Source organism: Perca fluviatilis, chromosome 19, assembly GCF_010015445.1.
Source record: "Perca fluviatilis chromosome 19, GENO_Pfluv_1.0, whole genome shotgun sequence".
Taxonomy (NCBI): Eukaryota; Metazoa; Chordata; class Actinopteri; order Perciformes; family Percidae; genus Perca; species Perca fluviatilis.
In genome coordinates, this window is record NC_053130.1 from 16,547,560 (window position 1) to 16,567,015 (window position 19,456).

Here is a 19,456-nt window from a genome sequence, read left to right on the forward strand (position 1 = left end):
TCTGGCTGCTTTGAAGTAATGTCATTGCAAAACCACTGGATGTCACTATCAACAAAGCTGCCAACTGTCATAAACACAAACTAGGAATTCTGACTTCTACAGACACCCTAACACCTAGCAACTTTTTCTAGAGCCACGAGTCTATAGATATAAAGTGAGTCTAAGATATGAGCTGAATTTAAAATACATGCATCAGAAAATAAATATTGTTCAAATGAATATATCCAAGGAGCAAAGATTGAGTTTTTTTTCCGAAGTTTATTTGATGACAATGTACAAGCACATCTTGAGCACGGAGACCCTCCCTGACTGTCCGGGCTCACTGTGGGGAGATAACAGCAAAATTAATACAAGGCAATTTAATTTCTACAACAAAAAATAAAATTCCTTAACAATGTGAGTAAATTAAAGTTTAAGTGTGCAAATTGAACCAAACGTTATTAGTATTTTAGGAGAGACAAAAACGTTTCAACCCCAACATCATAGTTTGCAGCTTCATAAAAACATTGCATCGACTTGAGAAAGACATTTTCAGGAAATATTTCAGTGAGAAATTCACACATTGGCAGGCTTTTATTTTAACTGCCCCACACTCAACACACAGACAAAAACTAAGATCCACATGCTACACTCAAATTGTGCTTCTACTAAAGATCTGAAGCATTATCAAAGTACTTGTGGCTGCTTAAATGTAAGGCAGAGTGGGCAAAGCCTAATGGATCTGTCCATTATAGCAGACACAGTGGTACAAAAGACTGGGGTAGAGGGTAAACCTATTAGCAGGGAGTTCAAAAAACTGGGGAGAACACTGAAGGAAAAACTGCAGGGGCAAAGTAAGGTGACATGCATGGCACAGCTCAGGTCTATCAGCTTTTGATGTGCAACACCATGGCACACCATGCTTGTTCTAGTTCTATACCTGCACACTGACACTTCATTTCTGCAAAAGAAATCCATGGGAAGCAAAATCAAGAACAAAAGATGGAACAAAATAATGTTAACATGTTGAAAATTGAAACATGGAAAAGAAAAGATCTCTAAATGGATTTGTATTGGCTGTACTCCACAGGTCAGAATTAAGCCAATGCAAACTATGGTAGACAAGGCTGGACAGTGTCAATATTTGACAAGCCCGTTGTGCTGTAGCTGTTCTAGATGCTGCTGTATGTTATTAAACACAGTCCAGCTGGGTTTTGTAATTCAGAGTTCTATTCTAGGGGACTTTAGGCCAGTGCTGGTGCCATAGAGGGTACAGGACTATGCAGGGTTTCATTGTAACAAGAACTACTACAGGAGTTTTCACAGATTAGCATATTTTAAATTAGTTCCTTTATTGGCTGTAGGATCTCCTTACAGTGCCATTAGGTTTTCACAACAGGGTCTACAACACTAATTAGTTTTCGGGTCAAGCTCGTCATTATTAGTGTTAAGAGAAGGAATCGCCAGGTAAGTATTCAGTGGATCAATCCTTACATATTGCACCCTGTACATCCAGGGGGGGAAGCCTTAAGGATTTGGCTCTCAGATGGGTAAGTGAGGGTGTAAAGGTAGAAGTCAGCTACGTATCTATCACTCCTGGATTATCTGCACACTGCAGTTAGTCTACGTATGCACAACATTTACCTTCTACAGTTCCAGAAGAACATATGATATGATTGGAAAAATGACAAAGGAAATTAAAACAGAAAGAGTCATGGGGTAAAAAAAGATTAGCAGGGTAGGAACAGGTGTCAAGAAAGAATCAAGTGCACTGAATGAAATGATGCCTTCTATGCATTTCTGTTCTTTACTTAGATAAGGAAAGAATTATATTTCCCTATGGCATATTATTGGATACTATCACAGGAACACTTATTTTAATTTTTTGAACAGAGCTAAGAGACAACATGCGTTCAGTTAACGGTCACAATACCTTTTTGCCAGCAGCACCCACACTGGCCTTCTTGATGCCTCGTACTTTCTTCATTCTGTTCTTGCGTTCCTTGCGCTGTTTCCTGGAGGTCTTCTTTTTCTCATAGAGACCATGCTGAGGAACACAAACAATGCATTTCATTTTTATTACATTATACTCAACACTCGCAATCATAACCTACTGATGTTGATAATGCTTCTAAAATGAGCACATCATTGTCAATACTGCCAACCCATAAGTCATATTGGTGGCCTTTCCGGCATTTATAGCAACAATGTAAGGTTGGTCGATATTAAATATCAATAAATTAAATAACACAATTAGGGATGTAATGACAAAATATCTATTTAAATGTTTGCAACTGGGTGAGGAGATAGATAGATAATTTTTAAACAGCCCAGAGCATGATGCTAGCTAACATTACACAGCAGGTATCATTAGCTGGCTTAAACACAACTGTTAAGTGGGACTGTATTTCATTGCAAAGGATTCCAACAGCAGGACATACAGTCTACAGTTAAAGACCGAGCAGACTAGCTTTGAAGCTTAGTTTATAGTAGCTGCGGTATTCCCGACGCAAGGTGCGCAAGCCAGAAAATGCCATCACCACGGCTGTCGTTTCCAGCGTGAAGGCTCCGCAAGCTGTCGCGGCGCGTGGTCGTGCACCTCTGAATTTTTGTAACTACGCGCCGAACGCGTGCGCTGTGATTTCAGTTCAACATGGTCGGCTGGGAAAAGCAGGTTTGCCTCTCTAAACATCTGTGATTCTTCATGTACAGATCACAGGGAGTCCAACTGTTTTTAGATATGTGGTCAGAGAGACACCACACTGAGAAAAGAAAACATTTTGGGGGAAAAAGTGGAAAAACATGATCGTTTAGTCAAAGCCGCCACGGTATCAGAAATATGTCAGACGCACAACAGGGTGTTTGCTAGGGCTGGGAGATATGGAGAAAATCAAATATCACAATATGTTTGACCAAATACCTCAATATCGATACCGCAACAATATTGTGTGTTGACTATTGGTGCTTTCACAAAATATTTACACAATGAGATTTTTGATAAATAATCATCAGTAATGTGGATATAATGACTAAGTGGGTAAGGGCAAATAATAGAACAGTTACAACAGTCTGGTAAGTTCAGAAAATGACAACTTTACTGTAATGCAGCCTTTAAAACCAGGAAAAGACAACACTTTATGCCATATTAGGATATCCAAAATCTAAGATGATATCTAGTCTCATATCACGATATAAACATAATATCGATAAATTGCCCAGCTCTAGTTTCTGCTATGTACACCGCGCACCTTTAGCTGTTTATGAAAAGTCATAAAGTCGTAATTACACAACTCTGCAGAGCCGTGTGCTATACTGAACTCAAGCGAACTGTCATCTCCTCTCTCTCCTTAGGGACATGAAGTCCGCACTCACACGGGTCCCATGAAATATGACAGCTACAGTTTATTGGAAAACAGCATTGAGGACATTGAATTTGATGAATTTACTGTTTGTCAGACCCCAGATGACCGCCACATTGAAAAAATAAAAATCTGACCTGGGTCTGATTCAGGACTTTTGCCTGCAGTCAGAACGTAGCCTTTGGCTTCCCGCTGCAGGAGACGCTGTATTCCTCCGACACGCTGTATTAACGTTACTGTTTTAAAACTGTTTTCCAGGTTAGCGGGGGTGCATACCGCTCAAAACCAACATGAAAAACGTAACTAGTAATGTTCACTCAGCGTTTTGTTGTGTTGTAAAACTGTAAAATGAGCGGTGACGTTAAATCACCGGTTTCAGTTAACGGCACCCTACGGTACTGTCTATCTGCTGGATGGTGTCAATGTAATGGTCAGCTAACAATAGCAGATAAGCCCGTATTTGACGTTCCACGCCCACTAACCTGGAAAACGGTTTTAAAACAGTAATGTTAATACAGCGTGTCGGAGGAATACAGCGTTCTCCTGCAGCGGGGAGTCAAAGGTAGAGGGACCGTCACCGCAGCATTCACTAACGTTAGCTTCAGGTCTCATCTGGGGTCTAATAAACAGTAAATCATCAAATTCAGTGTCCACAATGCAGGCTGCCGCGGTAGTATCAATATAGAGGAAACAATGGTTTCAGTTGCACTTTTAATAAGGACACATCTGCTGTTCTGCACAGTTTATATAAACAAAAGGAATATTTTTCAGTCACTTCATTCTGTTGAAAAAAATCCTGAGAAAATCTTATTGTGAACTTAAAATCGTAAAACAAAGCTGCAAAAAAGTTGTAGCGTGATGTGTTCCAAGTTCATTTGCCTGACTTGACAATGCACATCATGCGATGTTACCAATGCGCAGGCGCACAACAGCAGTGTTTGTGCTGAAACAATATTGTGCAGCCCTGATGACAAGCACTAAATTATGTGCTTTAAAACTGTATTAACACATGGACTACACTGGGCCTTGGCGGATTACATTTTGATATTAAGAAAAACTTAACTCAAATTGTGCATATGCCTAAATTAAAACAAGATTATACCTAAACTGCCTCCAAATAAATGGGCTGTTCCAACATTACCCTCCAACAGTGTCTGATGGATACTATGGATAATCTACTTGCATTTCATGGTATAACTTTACATACCTTTCAATTGCACCCATCATCCAACCTGTTTAACTGTTAAGTGCTGCTCTGCAAAATACTTCACATGATGCACATGCAAAATGGGGTATATTCAGTAACAACTCTGAGGGAAGTTAAGAGCTTCTGTAATATAAGCAAAGGCCGTCCAGTAAAGAATAATTTCCAATAGAACTGCATTTGAGGTCCGGAAAAGACATTTCGCTGCTGCAAAATTTGTTAGACGGGCAAAAGGGGATGCGTTCTGCGAATAAACACCATCGTCTCTGGAAAAAACTAAAGCATTCATGTAGACAATGGTTTAAAACTCACTCTGGCTAGTCTGTGTTTGGGCTCATTCTTCTTGGCGTAGTCTAGGGAGTCGTACACCATGGCAAAGCCGGTTGTCTTGCCGCCACCGAACTGAGTCCTGAATCCAAATACGAACACAACATCAGGTGTGGTCTTGTACATCTTGGCAAGTTTCTCCCTGATTTCAGTCTTGGGGACTGTGGCCTTCCCGGGATGCAGGACATCGACAACCTACGGAAAACAGGCAGGGAATACATGAATGTATGACTCTAAAACTCAGCTCATGATGGCATCAACACAATGGACATTGTACAGGGGTTTAAACACTTACCATTTGCTTCCTCTGAAGCAACCGGTTCGTCATGAACTTACGGGTCCTGACTGTTACTGTGTCATTCTGAAGGTGGGAGAAAGTAGAAGATGATGCTTATTACCGCACAATATTTCAACGACTACTTGATTTCCAGCTTCCCTCACCAGGTAGCTACATGCTGTCACAACATTATCTTTAGCTTCATCTTACTGGCAAAGACCGCTTGCTTTCCAGGAAACTTAAATGCTTCCATGGACTCAATGCAGCCTGGTTTTATGTGCCAGTGGATAACGCTGAGTAGTACTACAGTAGTTTAATATTCCTGTTCACGTAGCATGAGGGCCTTGCCATGGCTATCAGTGTTGTGTATGCTAACGTTAGCCGCTGGGAGCTAGGACTTCACGTTTTGTAATTGATTACTAATTTACGTCTAAATACTCCAGTGTGTCTTCCAGCAACTGTGTAGGTTGAATAGATTATGTAGTGAATAAAAAGTAGTGGAAACTACACAAGCCATCCCAAAGAAGGTAAATGCAGTGTGTACAATGTCCGGAAAGACATCAGTTAGGATAGCATTTAGATGGTGGCTGAATTTACTCTGAAGATAGTATCAGACCACATCAATATTGACATTTTATTATAGCGCACACTTAAATGATCACTTTATGGACATGAAATGTGTGCCGGTGGACGGATGGCTTCGATGAACGACAGATTTTACTTGATATTTTACTGCAAGACTCACCATCTTGACGCCGGCCTCGCTCAGGGACGTAGAAAAGGAGGAAGGACCAGCAGGCGACCGGATTAATGCCTGCAGAAAATTGAGTGGGCACAGTGTTGCCTGATGTAAAAACTTAAACAAAATGTAGGAACTCGGCGAAATTTTTGATTTTTCTTTCAGTAAACGTAATATAGAACTAGTACATGATAATGTATTTAAAATGTGTTACAAAGAAATAGGATATTAGCTTATTTAGGTAAAGACTGAGGCTTTTTTTCGCCACCAAAACATTATATTTTTTATTTCAGTGTTCATGCTGACAGGCCAATGAAAAGCACAAACTTTGAATTGAAAAGACAGGCTGGGCCGTTTGGATGTGTAAATTGTAAAACTGTAAAATTACTTTGGGTAAACTGACATTAAGGAAAACACCACCTGCGGTTCTTCTTTAGTCCACTAGACGTCAATCATCAAACGTCTGAATATTAGCTAGCTAGTGCCATTTAGCTAGTTCAGAAGATGAGCCTGAGCCCGCAAGACGTCAATAACCACAGCAGGATATTAATTATTAAGGTAACTAATGACAGCAAGAAGCACATTGTAGTTATTTAAATGTACAAATAATTTTGGACATACACGTCTGTTACATAGATACATACCTGTTGTAGGGACCCTGCTGTCTCCCATCTCCACCCTCTGTACACTTGAAATGTACCCTGTCACCTTTATTATGAAATACATTGCGCACAGCAGACTATACATGGCAGCTTCTTAATTTGACCGAACACCCAGAAACCAACCAGTAGTGCTATCCTCGATTGACACTGGCCCTAGGTTTCCCACTTCAGTTAGTTTGTGTTAATTTGAATATACTCCATACACAATACATGTTAAAATGTAGTTAAGTAAATAATGACTCAAAACTAAATACTGACACAGGCCCCCTCCAAAAGACAGTTGATTTTGTACTTAGTGATGTAAATTCCCTTAAATTGTGCCATTAATAAAATGACAGAAAAAAACAGGCTTGGATGTACACATGAAGAAGAGCTTGTTTAGCACAATATGAAGTGTGTTATATTAATGGGTGACTGCAGGTTCATGTATACCCACCTAAACACCTAACATAATTTCCATGCATTGCCTTTCTTTATAGAAAGCATTTACTAGTTAGTAGTTCACATAAATTAGTCTGGTTAGTTGTTTAAAAACAAAGTCCCATGAATAGGAAATAACACAAAATGATTTTATTTTTTTGTTTGTTAATGAGTACTTGTGATGTGACATTTAAGATGTGTGGAAAAAGGGCTCTGCTCTCTTGACCAGCATGAATTATAGTTACTAACACAACATACTGAGAAAAATTGTGGTAAAAACATACAGAAGAGATGCCTGCTCCTTAGTGAATTGCAGTAAGAATAATGGCCCTTACTAAGTCATGTTAAATTTGTCACATTAAAAATAGCTAAAACCACACAAAACAGAGACCATTAAAACACTGTATTTTTGTTGTTACAGAACTTTATTGATCTTGCAGCAACAGTGTCCACTGGCATTGTAGTTTCATTTAAAATAAAAAAAGGTACTTAAAATCAGAACAGAAAGTTACAGTAAGTTTGTTTCAAATCTCTTTCAACACACAATGTTAAGCCCTCATTGTCAAACCAAACTGTTTGAAATAAATATGCAATGTGAATTATGATGCAGTATTAGAAAGTTTTATCGCCAAAAATGTGCAATGCAAATTGGGTTTAAGCAACCCCTCCATGTATTTGTCACCAAACATGGCCGGAATTAATGACAAAGCCAAAAAGAACAAAAAGAAAATCTTTGATAGACATCATTTCAGCCATTCAGTGGTTCCAGTCATACAGAGAAACAAACTTGTGGTGTGAATGAATTTTTAATGAAAAATGGGAACTTCATGGTGATTAAATTAAGAGCTGCTACTTGGACAGAGTACAATTAGCAGACAGGACTATGAGCAGGGTGTAAAAAAAACTAATTATAGGGACTAAATGAGCATGTGGCATTCTTTTAACCACGTCGCCATCTTAACTTAAGAATCCCAAAATGAAATGTGCGACATCACACTTTCAAGCTTTACAGCTGCTTCAAGAAAAATAATATAAAAAAACAAAAAAAACACAAAAAGTATTTGTTTTGCTCAATTGCCAAGTACAACATTTCCTGTTCAATGTTACAGTGAAAAAATAAACATCTGTTGGAAAGTACAAATTGATGACTAGGAACCTAGTTGTAGTTACTGCATTTGATTTAAAGTAAGGCATGGACAGACATGAAGCATGAAAAGAATAAAGTAATGGATTAAGGACACTGGAGACAGATTTGTAGATTAAGGGACAGCATCTATCAAGCCTGAAGCAAACAATTGTTCTTCTGGGTTCTTGACACTTGTAACAAATCAAAAGGCTTGACAGTGCTGATACCCAATCAAATACCCTCAATACTAAGGAACTGTATTAAAAAATAAAATGCATATAAAACATTTGGATAATTTGAAGTTTTTCAAAAATCATCTTGTATTTCACCCCAAAATGACCATTGGGATATTAACTATTTCCATATTAACCCGTTTATCTGGTCCAGTTATTTAAAAACAAGCACCTTTCTTAGATTAATGAAATTATGAACCCAAAGCTCTTGCCAACAAAACAAACCAGTTAGGCCAAAACGACATTAAAAGGTGCTGTAGGTAAGATTGTGACGAGCTGTTGATTTTTGCAAATCGCACTACAGTCTGTAGGTGGTGCCAGAGGTGCCCGATTTTTTTTAAATGACCTGCTTCATGTAGTTCTACTGGAACATAGGATCAGTTTCAGCAAATATGACAGAAAGTTAAATTTATAAGTCTTACCTACTGCACCTTAAACTCTGGAGAAAAAGCAAATTATTTTTTCTCAGCAGGAAATGTGTAAATAACATATATAGCAAGGTCACGATAGTGATGAATAGAGTGGCTTCATATTGTTATACTGTTCTGAAATTTTATTCTAAATGAAAAGCTTGTTTTCAATTGTCAGATTCATAATTAGCTTTACGTGATAGTGGGAAATACAATAATTTAATGTTTACAAAACAATTAAATCACGGCCTAAAAATCTTTAAAAAAGATGGAAATGGAAACATAAGTCTTGGAATGCCATGAAATCTTCACCTAATTGCAAAATAAAAAACAACAACACAGCGTCCCTTTGCATACCATCACAGAAATCTAAACTGTCCAAACAACCAATAATAGATTGTGGAGCTTTTCAAGTAGTTCCAAAAAGAAATAAAAACCACTTAAAAAATAGCATGCTTACAAGGGTCTTCAAAACCAAAGACTGCGATGAATATCAAAGCTTTTGACTGATTCTAAGGCCAGTACCAAAGAATGACCACTTCCTCCCCCAATTAACGTGGAATATTGTCAGTTTCACAGTGTGCTCTGTTAAAGATCCAGACTCACAGAACACTGGAGGATGAGCACTGCAGTCTACTAATTGGACAATGTGAGCACATAATATTCAGACCCGCTCCCTCATTGTTTGTACAGCAACTGGTAACCATGGAATATCTATACAAATAAACAGTTTCCAGAGTTGGCCACACTGTACCTGTATGTATGATACACTGAATCCCCATGGTTTACACACATTACATCCAGCAGCAAGACAGAGAGCTAAAGAAGATGGCTGCCATGAGGGCTCACAACATTGGTTTCTACAAGCCAAGCCACTGGCATGTGTGATGCCAGGTCATTTGCTTTTGCTGGTGTGGTTCCATTCTGTTAGATGTCCATTTCAAACTGAGCATCATCTGGAAAACAAAAACACAGGCAACAATGTGGTGAGACACTTTTGGAATATGCTGGGTGGTTTTCTCATTGGTGTTTATTAGGTGGAATAATTACAGGACAACAGCAGAGAGGGTTTGTGTCACATATTTGAGACGAGATGGACTGGTGACTATACCAACAAAACACTTCATTACATAAATTGGTTTCTCAATCCATATAGTAACTCTTACCGGTTATGGGCTTGCCATCATGTTTGTTGATGTGGTTGTTGGCTTCATTCTTCTTGTTCTCTCTCAGGACATTTTGGCTGGTTACTCCAGGGATGACAGGCAGGTGAGCTGGGGCAGTCTGGGCAATAGGAGAATTACGCCTGTCAAGTAGGAACTTGCGGTCATAGATGATCCGGGTTCCTGCAACAGGACATATATCAAGTTTCAGTTACACGTGCTTTATCTGAGGAAGTATATAATGTGGGTGCTATTAAAGGTGCTGTGAGTCAGAAGGCTGGCCTTCATTCAGAGGGTCCAGATTAGAGCCACCTTGTCTAAAAGCATCTACCTTTAGACTTTAGTAAAACATTTTTGCCCCTGCCACTTTCAGTCTGTACTGAGGCATATGATTAAATGTGTTCAGCTGCATGTTTCATTTTGCATGTCATTATCAGTAGGTTCCGCTGCAAAGGTTAAACAGTGCTCGAACTGTCAGTTTATTCACACAAGACAAGGTTCACCCGCTATATTATTGTGAGAGCAAGACAAACTTCTTCATGGTTTGATTTGACTGACAAGTTTGCTTCACGAGAGTCAAAAATCAGTCTATCTTGCACTGTATGTGGTTTGCTTTCTGAATAAATCTGGTTAACCTTGATCTTGAATGCCTTTATAGCATCACTCCATAGCACACTGGTTTATCTATCGTTTCCACACTCAGATTCACTGACTTTTTTTTTACAGCAGATGCTTTAAATTGGCATGGCAGAAAAGCACAGGTGGAACTAATAATGATAATGATGGCTCAGTTCCAGCAATTATTGCAATGCAATGCAGCAATTACCATTATCAGTAACACCTGTGTTTGACAGGTCAAAATGTCTACTGTGACCAAAGGCTGTTTAACTCTAGTTTCACTTCATATTTCTTTTTTCTCATTATGTATGCCACCGTGCAATGGCTCTACGCTCCCAGTTTGAAAACCACTGCTTTAAACAATACTTAACTATACAATAGTCTCAAACAAAGTGTATTTGAACTAGATCTGAAATGATTAGTGGATTAATTAATTAGTTGATTTACAGAAAATACATAGGCAAACATTTTGATAGAAATTAAAATTGTTTTGGCTCCAGCTTCTCTAATGTGAAGATTTGCTATTTTTCTTGGTTTATATCACTGTAAACTGAATATATTTTGGGGTTTGGACTGTTTGGACAAAACAAAACCTTTGACTGGACTCGCCTTGGACTGTGATGGACATTTAAATATGTTTTGACATTTAATAGGCAAAACAATTAAATCGATAATGAAGATAACATAAAAACCCTTGACAGAAAGAATAGCATTCCTATGCAGTGTCTGTACAAATATAATGCATGTCAGCAACATAGTGTTGAGATAGCACATCACAGTCATGCAGTGATATGGGTACAGTATCCTAGATGTATTGTACTTCCTTGTCTGAAAGGGCTACACTGAACTGAAGCATACACTGATATTAAGCATACATTGCAATCTGGCTATACAGCTCATGTACATTAGTTGCTTAAAGCTGTTGGTAATCACATATATAACATTTCCACCTTCTTTAAATATAACTGCAATAGGTACAGTAACAATGCATTCATAAGAACTCTGCGCTGCAAACCAGCCAATCGGACAGCTGCGAGAGAGCACAGGGGCGGGGCTAAGCCTTGTTTTTGTTTTGATCAGGATGACAAGGCAGCCAGAAGCCTAGGCCACAGTGATATGAACGGTTACAGGTTTGGTGAGAGTACAAACACGACAAAATGATAATTAACCTCCATTTTTTTTAGGATAAATATTAGTAGACGGGGTAACCACTTACCTCCAGGAGTGGTAGAAAATAAAGTGCCTCCAGGGGTGGTACAATAGTCATGAGGTAGCTGCGTTGTGTCGTTGATCAACACCGTCCTGGTCGGGATGGCCCTGCTCTCGCTAAACTGACGACTGGTCGACATTTTCTGCGCCGATTCGGTGACTAATTCAGCAGCTACAGCAAATTAGGGTTTTTTTTTTCCCCGACGGACGGTGGAAACCCGGGCAGTTCCCCACTCTCTTATATCTTCCCAAAAGCTTTCTTGTCTCCCCTTTCGTCCTCCCAGCCGTCAGCACCGTCCCCTCCCTCAGCAAAAGCAGGAAGCACGACAAGCTGCGGGCGGATATGAAGTCAGCGGTGTGGAGCTGGCGCATCAGCTGTGGTGCCAGCCTACTTTTTATAATTAGAGAATCATCTCTCTTTTTTTTTTTTTTTTTTTTTTTTTTTTTTTTTTTTTTTTTTTTTCACTCTCTCTCTCTCTTTTTTTTTTTTTTTTTTTTTTTTTTTTTTTTTTTTTTTTTTCTCTCTTGTGTGTTTTCGTTTAGAAATTCTGCAGCCTGGTAGAAAATAGACTGAATTTACACAAGAATAATTCAAATACAAGATTTTCTTAATTGCAATTTAAAGAGTTAAATCAAGTTTAAACTTCAATTCGACCAGATTAGATCAATGTTGTTTTATAAAAGGTCTCTGAACCTGTCTCTGAATAAAGGTTCAGAGACATGTATCTCTGAACCTTTCCATGTTAATTGTATACGTATAAAGGCTTGGAATACCAGGATCGGTCTGCTTTTTGATTTTCGTCCATTAATGAATTATTGACATAAATATAATATGTTGTAATTATTCAAGCCAACGGATCACTGCTTGACGTTCCTATGATATTGCAAAAATTAAAGGTCCAATATGTAATATTTGTACTGTAATAAATCCAAAAATGACACCAATGCCTCATCAGATATTAAGGAAACATGTTAAACTGAAATACTATCTTTTCTGACAACAATGCTAATTTCAGTATTTTTTCTTTTTGAAATTTACATTCCGTGACGGAATTTATGTTTAGATCTGTGTGTTGTTATCAACGGCCCAGTTTGACAGCCAGGCCGGGTTGCCAGATATACCTGTAAAAACGTAAACCCAGCACGCTACAGCTGTAACGTTAGTACAGCCATGAAAGCAGCACACAAACAAACAGGATCAATGGAGATAGATTCTACCCGACCTAAAAAAAAGAAAACAGCATGTTTCTAACAGTTGCGTGACCAGAGACATAACAACCCCCTGGTAAATAATGGAGATGTATTTGAAAGATGGAGACAGCTTAGAGCCCAAAAGGACGCAGAGTTGGCTTATTTTCTCCTGAACCGGTAAGCATTAGCTTCAGGCTAATTTATCACAGCTACTAGGGACGGGCATTTTTTGTCATTTCAACATTTGTGTTCTCACATTGAATTATATAGCTAGAGTACCCGAGTTGGTTACTCGCAAAAACAATTGAGACACAGCCAGTAAAGTGATCCCGACTGGTCCTGGCTAACGCCGCCATGCTAACCCTGCTACCTGTTAACGTTACCGGAGAACCAGGCAAGCAGCCCACGGCTGTTTACAGCGTGTAGCCTCGTCAGCGGCTGGAGCCGACAACGGTGAGTTATTTTAAGCCACGAGAGGGGGGCTGTAAATCGGAAAGAGAGGACTGTGAGTTTGCAGTGTGTTTAGCGATTTTGCCATAATTCTAAGCCAATGAAGTGTGTTCCGTCGGTAAGGTAGTGGTAATTTTTAGCGTTTCGTATTGTAATTCTAAGCCGAGGAAGTGTGCCTGACTGGCGTGTGGAGAGGACAGTGAGGTTGTTGTGTTTTTAGCGGTTCATACTGTAATTTTAAGCCGAAAAAGTGTGTCTGTCAGTTGGTTACAGAGCTCCGCGTGAGCACGGGCTTTTATGACTGTCAATATAGCCAGCATCTACCGTTAGCTACTCCGCTGTGCTGTGGAGTAATGTCTGGCTATGTGAGAAAAGTGTCTAGCAACGTTGTTGTGAATGCTGCGGTCTCAGCCTGGCAACCCCCGTGAACTTCGAGTCTGGGCAGGAGGGGGCGGGGGAAACGACTCTCGTGTATTTTGAATTGGTAGTGCAGTAACTATTTTAACCGCTAGCTGCCAGTATTACACACAATATTACATATTGCACCTTTAAAGTATGGGAGTACTTTTAATTATTTGTGGTTCCATTTTATTCAAAGATAGGACCAAGTGATGTGGGCTATGAGGGGAAAAAATATGATGGCCAGGGAGAGGCACTGACTGATCATTTCACTCTTCTAGAAATTTCAAAAATATATTCAGCACATTTTATCAGCTGCAACAGAGCCTTTTAATGCCTAAACACTATTTAGTTATTTGATAACGCAATACCAGATGGAATCGTGTGTTATATTACAACAGTGATGTTGCTGTTCATCCATAGACTTTGACTTCAGTTCTGTTTTTATACACAATGCAAATTCCCACTCATACTTTTGCACATTTTTGGCATTTTCACCTGCTAAGTTCGATATTTCCGATAGCCTCTGAAGGTATCATAGGCAAAGTGCGCATGCGTCGTGCCCTGTCTGTCTGCACTACACTACCTACTACCACTACCCTGCAGACGAACTTTCCTTCCGCCGCCATCCTCCGTCCCAGAGCTAGAGAGCAACACAAGCCTGCAATTAAACATGAGCTTCACAGTGGAAGAGAGGGGAAACCCGAACTCCCTAAGCTACCGCTTGTTCTTCAGTAAGTAGAAACTAAGTAGAAATGATAGAGTTTTGCCAATGTGCTACTCTGAGGTATTTTTTTTTTACAAAACACAGGCTAGCTCCAGAGTGATAGAGAAAGACATGGCTCTGGCTAGCTCTAACCTCCCACGTGTCACTCATTCATTTGTTGTTGCTGGTTTGTTTTATCCTATTAGTAATTGTTAAGTTTGAGCCATGTCAAGTTGCCTCAACCAGTTGTGCCTTTCGTCTGTCCGCTTTCTGATGTAACGTCACAGTAGGTCTTATTGTTGACCTTACACCATCATTCTTCTTGCCTGAATTTTCTAGAAGGAAATTGTTATTTCGGGAAATCTCGCAAGGTGCTTAAACACGTCATCTAGCATAAAATCATAAAAGCTTGGAATGGACAACGCCCTCTCTGACGATAATGCGTTGATAAACCCGTAGATATGATAACAAGACTAACCTGTTGGACTAAACCCTCGCTGTAGTTGCACAGACAGATTATTGATTATCCTCGTTAACCATTTTTATAAAATCTCCCTCATAGTTTGTAGTCAGGTTTTTAAAGATAACCCCAAGTTAAGTCTAAGGTAATGGTCATTACAATAATGGCATGTGGGTAAAATAAACCTGTGTAGTCAGCCCAACGTTGGTTAAGTATAGTAACTGTAAGCAGTAGCCTCTATGCCTACCATGATTCATGAGTGAGAGTTCACAATTCAGAGTGGTTCACCACAAATCTTTAACCTTCAGATAATGTTCAGGTAACGTTCCCTGAAGGTTACCTTTACTGGGCAGGCAGCTAAACTGGAACGGTCTGTTTTATTAAGGTGGACATACCTAGATTTTTCATTGAACAATTTGGGCAGAGGCAATGCTCTATAGACAAATCTGTTTTTTCATCAATTGACTCATTGGCACACCTTGATCCAGAAGTGAAACAAAGCAGTTATGGAAACCTATGTATTCTCTTGGCAAATCCACAAGACACAATGACAACATGATTTCCCTGGTGTAGATATGAGACAGATGGGAGCAGCTTGTTTCTGTCTGCCATGCTCATACAGTGTTTAATCTTCTACAGAAAATGCTGAAGGAAAGTACATCTCACCATTCCATGACATACCAATATATGCTGATGAGAGTCAGGTAAAGTAGCATCTGTCACCTTTACCCCTGTGTGTGTGTGTGTGTGTGTGTGTGTGTGTGTGTGTGTGTGTGTGTGTGTGTGTGTGTGTGTATATATATATATATATATGTGTGTATATATATATATATATATGTGTGTGTATATATGTGTGTGTATGTGTGTGTGTATATATATATATGTGTGTGTATATATGTGTGTGTGTGTATATATATATATGTGTGTGTATATATGTGTGTGTGTGTATATATATATGTGTGTGTATATGTGTGTGTGTGTGTGTGTATATATGTGTGTGTATATGTGTGTGTGTATATGTGTGTATATATGTGTGTGTATGTATGTGTTTTTTTGTTTTTTTTGTAACTACAGTATATACATTACAGACACTGAACTGATTTAAATAATATTCTCCAGAATAGCAAGGTCATAGTCTATTTGTGAAGGCAATGGCCTTTACTTGGGATTGCAGTAGATCATTCTTATCTTTCTGAAACAATTAATCTTATTAATGGAAAACATTTCAACAAAAGCAATGCAAGTAAAAGCTAGAATGTAGCACATTAATATATATAATATAGATTCATATTTAATATAGATAATTTTGACAGATTGTTTTCTCTTACAGAACATTTTCCACATGGTTGTTGAAGTACCAAGGTGGACTAATGCAAAGATGGAGGTATGAGTGTCAAATAATCTCCCATCAACTTTTGGATCAGATTTTAGAAGCTTTGGCTTTAGCTTACCCATGATGTATTTACCAGTTTATCCAACAGTTTTTAACATGTTTTCAATAACCCATGGATCATATGTCTTCAACCCAAAAAATAACATGTAATCCTTCATCTGAAAGATTAAATATTGAGTTTTACCATTTCTAGCTTTGTCATTATTTAAATAATGTGAATGTTTATTGTGATTTTTTTTTTTTTTTTTTTAGTCCTGCAAATACTTTTATTGCAACTGAGTTTAAATGTGAAGTTCTTCTATTGCAATAAGGCATCATATTTAACATGAATGAAGTTTGTGTTGTTTTAGCACTAATCATTTCTTTAAAAGTAACGGCATTACAAATTTATTTTCAGATTGCTACAAAAGACCCGTTGAACCCAATAAAGCAAGATGTTAAGAAGGGCAAGTTGCGATACGTTGCCAATGTTTTCCCACATAAGGGTTACATATGGAACTATGGAGCCATTCCTCAGGTTAGTTTTTTGTTTTTCCAATACTAATGTGTCCTCCCTAAAACGGTGATGGTGTAAGATCAATCCTGTAGCGTTTTAAATGTACAACAGCAGATGTTCAATAGTTTTACTTAATTCAGCTGACAAGCTTTGTTTTTTGGTGTTTCAGACATGGGAAGATCCCGCACACAAAGATGGAGACACTGACTGCTGCGGTGACAACGACCCCATTGATGTCTGTGAGATCGGCAGTAAGGTATGATAGTAAGCTGATGATTTGACAGCCTTATGTTAATGTTTGTCATCCTTCATTAGGTCATTAAGTCATTGTCATTTGTTGTGTACATTAATTTAATTGAAAAAGGATAATACTGCTGACAACAGAAAATGAACTGCGAACTCGCACGTCCTCGCTTAGGTGTGTTCCCGTGGGGAGGTAATCGCAGTGAAGGTGCTCGGGATCCTGGCCATGATCGATGAGGGTGAGACTGATTGGAAAGTGATTGCAATCAACGTAGAGGACCCTGAAGCCAACAACTTGAACAGTGAGCAGCTTGTTTTTTTCCCCTCAGTTTGAGTTTCTGAGCAGTCCTGCATCAGTCATACTGAACTTGTTTTGTTGTTTAGACATCAGTGATGTCCAGCGCATGAAACCTGGTTATCTGGAGTCCACAGTCGACTGGTTCAGGAGGTACAAAGTGCCAGATGGGAAACCAGAGAACCGGTTTGCTTTCAACGACGAGTTTAAAGACAAGGTCTCCACCCTAGCACACCTTATTTAGCCATCATTTTCACTCTGACAAAAAACAAAAAAAATTCCCCTTGGGGACAATACAATACATCTTATTTTATCTAAACTTGCTCTGCTGTGTCAAGGAACTGCAGTTTATTCCCTTGTCAAACTTGTGCGAACTTGAACTAGAATTCAGGGGAAAAAAAGAAAAAAAAACTTTCAACTAAGCACATACTATTTTTGTGTTTCAGGACTTTGCCATTGAAGTAATCAAGAGCACTCACAACTTCTGGAAAGCCCTCATTTCCCAAAAGACCAACGCTGGTGAACTGAACTGGTAAACACTGTTCTTACTGCTCTGACCACAGCAAACAAGTACAGTTACTTTCAGGACAAACTGAAATGTGTTCGTTTATGGATTCTAAACTATGAATGAATGTGTCTTATCGTGCAAAACAGCAAAAACACGTGTGTCTCGGCCAGTGACAGCCCTTACTGCTGTTCGGTGGATGAAGCTAAAGCTGTCGTTGGTGAAGTAAGTAAGATTTGTTCACCCCTTTTTGCAACATAACCACATATGTCAACACCAGACCTCATTCCTCCTTGATTATTATTTTATAACTGATGTTTCACTCTATTTTCAGACATGTCCTTGTGGAAAAGAAGAAGATATCCCCTCATCAGGTAGCTTTTCAAAAATATACCTGTTAATAATGTCCAGATTATTGAACTTTATTGCTCTGATGTGAGATTGACATTGTTTTCTTTTGCAGTAGATAAATGGTTCTACTATGAGAGGAAGTAAACCAGGAGCTGTTTGGATATGAGCTGAGTGAAGGACTCATCTTCCATAGGCATACTTTAAGATGGTCTTACCAATGGGATGATGGGATGGGATGTGGTCGGCTGGGTCTGGGCTGGCTGCTTGTCTGTAGATGGAGCGATAGTGGTTAGGTACTGTAGAAAAGTAAAGAAAAGTAATCATGTCTGGACCAAGCAATTTCCACTTATTTAACAAAGATCTCTTTAGGGATGTGCTGTCATAAACAAAGTACACAAACTATTCCTGTAGATCCTTGTGCCATCATGTATGGGACTGAACTGCTTTAATAAAGTTTCTCTGGTTAAATTATCATCAAAGTATGATTTCTTTTTTCCTTAACACTTTGTTACAGAATTTATTCTAAATTACAAAGAGCACTATTGTGTTTCTGTTGCTGCCATGATCACACTGAATGAGAGCTGTTAGTGTAAGAGTTGTGAGGAAATAAAGTTGAAATTGGCTTTGTCTTTATAAACACTGTACTTTAGACTGAACCTGTCATTGTTATAATGCTACCACCTAGTGTTCAGTACCCTACATTACTTTTCTTTTTGAAATGTAATATTTTTACAATTATACTTACTGTTTTTCACATGATTATTTGTGATGTGTGAATTTTTTTTTGATAAATTCAATTCAATTTTATTTATAGTATCAAATCATAACAGAGTTATCTCGAGACACTTTACAGATAGAGTAGGTCTAGACCACACTCTATAATTTACAAAGCCCCAACAATTACAGTAATTCCCTCAAGAGCAAGCATTAGCAGTGGCTATTGCGACAGTGGCAAGGAAAAACTCCCTTTTAGGAAGAAACCTCGGCAGACCCAGACTCTTGGTAGGCGGTGTCTGACGGGGCCGGTTGGGGGTGTGATGGCGATAATAGTCGCATTAAATGTGTACTATCAGACTGGTGCACCTAGATTATTTTTCTATTTTTTTCTCTAACTAGTGGTAAACCGTTAAAATGGGTTTAAATTGATTGATAAAGAAAAATGTATAATAACAAAAATAAATTCCAGATTTTTAATAGTAGTAGTACGCATGGGGAAATTCTCAATTATTTGAGAAAACTGA

The 19,456-nt window shown here is 38.7% G+C and overlaps 3 protein-coding genes across 5 annotated transcripts; 1 reads left to right on the forward strand and 2 right to left on the reverse strand.

The window, feature by feature from the left end:
• Positions 1–238: 238 nt before the first annotated feature.
• On the reverse strand, positions 239–6,586 carry rps24 (ribosomal protein S24). Of its 3 annotated transcripts, XM_039783427.1 has the most exons (8): positions 6,530–6,586; positions 5,892–5,960; positions 5,165–5,230; positions 4,855–5,064; positions 1,913–2,026; positions 1,624–1,626; positions 920–940; positions 239–322 (listed from the first exon to the last, which is right to left on the reverse strand). In XM_039783427.1, the coding sequence occupies exons 2-7, from the start codon at positions 5,892–5,894 to the stop codon at positions 935–937; spliced, it is 402 nt and encodes a 133-aa protein (XP_039639361.1). In that variant the 5' UTR covers positions 5,895–5,960; positions 6,530–6,586; the 3' UTR covers positions 239–322; positions 920–934. The 3 variants fall into 3 exon arrangements, with proteins under 3 accessions (XP_039639361.1, XP_039639362.1, XP_039639363.1); XM_039783428.1 differs by lacking the exon at positions 1,624–1,626; XM_039783429.1 differs by lacking the exons at positions 920–940; positions 1,624–1,626.
• Positions 6,587–7,382: 796 nt separating this feature from the next.
• Positions 7,383–12,062, reverse strand: eif4ebp2 (eukaryotic translation initiation factor 4E binding protein 2). Its single transcript, XM_039783432.1, has 3 exons — positions 11,734–12,062; positions 9,903–10,082; positions 7,383–9,692 (listed from the first exon to the last, which is right to left on the reverse strand). The coding sequence occupies exons 1-3, from the start codon at positions 11,864–11,866 to the stop codon at positions 9,664–9,666; spliced, it is 342 nt and encodes a 113-aa protein (XP_039639366.1). The 5' UTR covers positions 11,867–12,062; the 3' UTR covers positions 7,383–9,663.
• Positions 12,063–14,337: 2,275 nt separating this feature from the next.
• On the forward strand, positions 14,338–18,689 carry ppa1b (inorganic pyrophosphatase 1b). The gene is made up of 11 exons (XM_039783431.1): positions 14,338–14,500; positions 15,572–15,636; positions 16,263–16,316; positions 16,723–16,842; positions 16,991–17,077; positions 17,240–17,366; positions 17,449–17,576; positions 17,806–17,891; positions 18,014–18,089; positions 18,199–18,238; positions 18,328–18,689. The coding sequence occupies exons 1-11, from the start codon at positions 14,440–14,442 to the stop codon at positions 18,357–18,359; spliced, it is 876 nt and encodes a 291-aa protein (XP_039639365.1). The 5' UTR covers positions 14,338–14,439; the 3' UTR covers positions 18,360–18,689.
• Positions 18,690–19,456: the final 767 nt, after the last annotated feature.

What these genes read in the sequence shown, in the direction of transcription:
- rps24 (XM_039783427.1), bottom strand. An exon ending in TGCTTCAGAGGAAGCAAATG is followed by an intron (nt 5,065 to 5,164) that starts GTAAGTGTTTAA and finishes TGTTTTCCGTAG; the next exon opens with GTTGTCGATGTCCTGCATCC. An exon ending in CCAAACACAGACTAGCCAGA is followed by an intron (nt 2,027 to 4,854) that starts GTGAGTTTTAAA and finishes TGTGTTCCTCAG; the next exon opens with CATGGTCTCTATGAGAAAAA.
- eif4ebp2 (XM_039783432.1), bottom strand. Translation starts at nt 11,866, where the DNA reads ATGTCGACCAGTCGTCAGTTTAGCGAGAGCAGGGCCATCCCGACCAGG. An exon ending in ATTTTCTACCACTCCTGGAG is followed by an intron (nt 10,083 to 11,733) that starts GTAAGTGGTTAC and finishes GTCCTGTTGCAG; the next exon opens with GAACCCGGATCATCTATGAC. An exon ending in TGATGGCAAGCCCATAACCG is followed by an intron (nt 9,693 to 9,902) that starts GTAAGAGTTACT and finishes TTTGTTTTCCAG; the next exon opens with ATGATGCTCAGTTTGAAATG.
- ppa1b (XM_039783431.1), top strand. Translation starts at nt 14,440, where the DNA reads ATGAGCTTCACAGTGGAAGAGAGGGGAAACCCGAACTCCCTAAGCTAC. An exon ending in ACGACGAGTTTAAAGACAAG is followed by an intron (nt 17,577 to 17,805) that starts GTCTCCACCCTA and finishes TTTGTGTTTCAG; the next exon opens with GACTTTGCCATTGAAGTAAT. An exon ending in AGAAGATATCCCCTCATCAG is followed by an intron (nt 18,239 to 18,327) that starts GTAGCTTTTCAA and finishes TTTCTTTTGCAG; the next exon opens with TAGATAAATGGTTCTACTAT.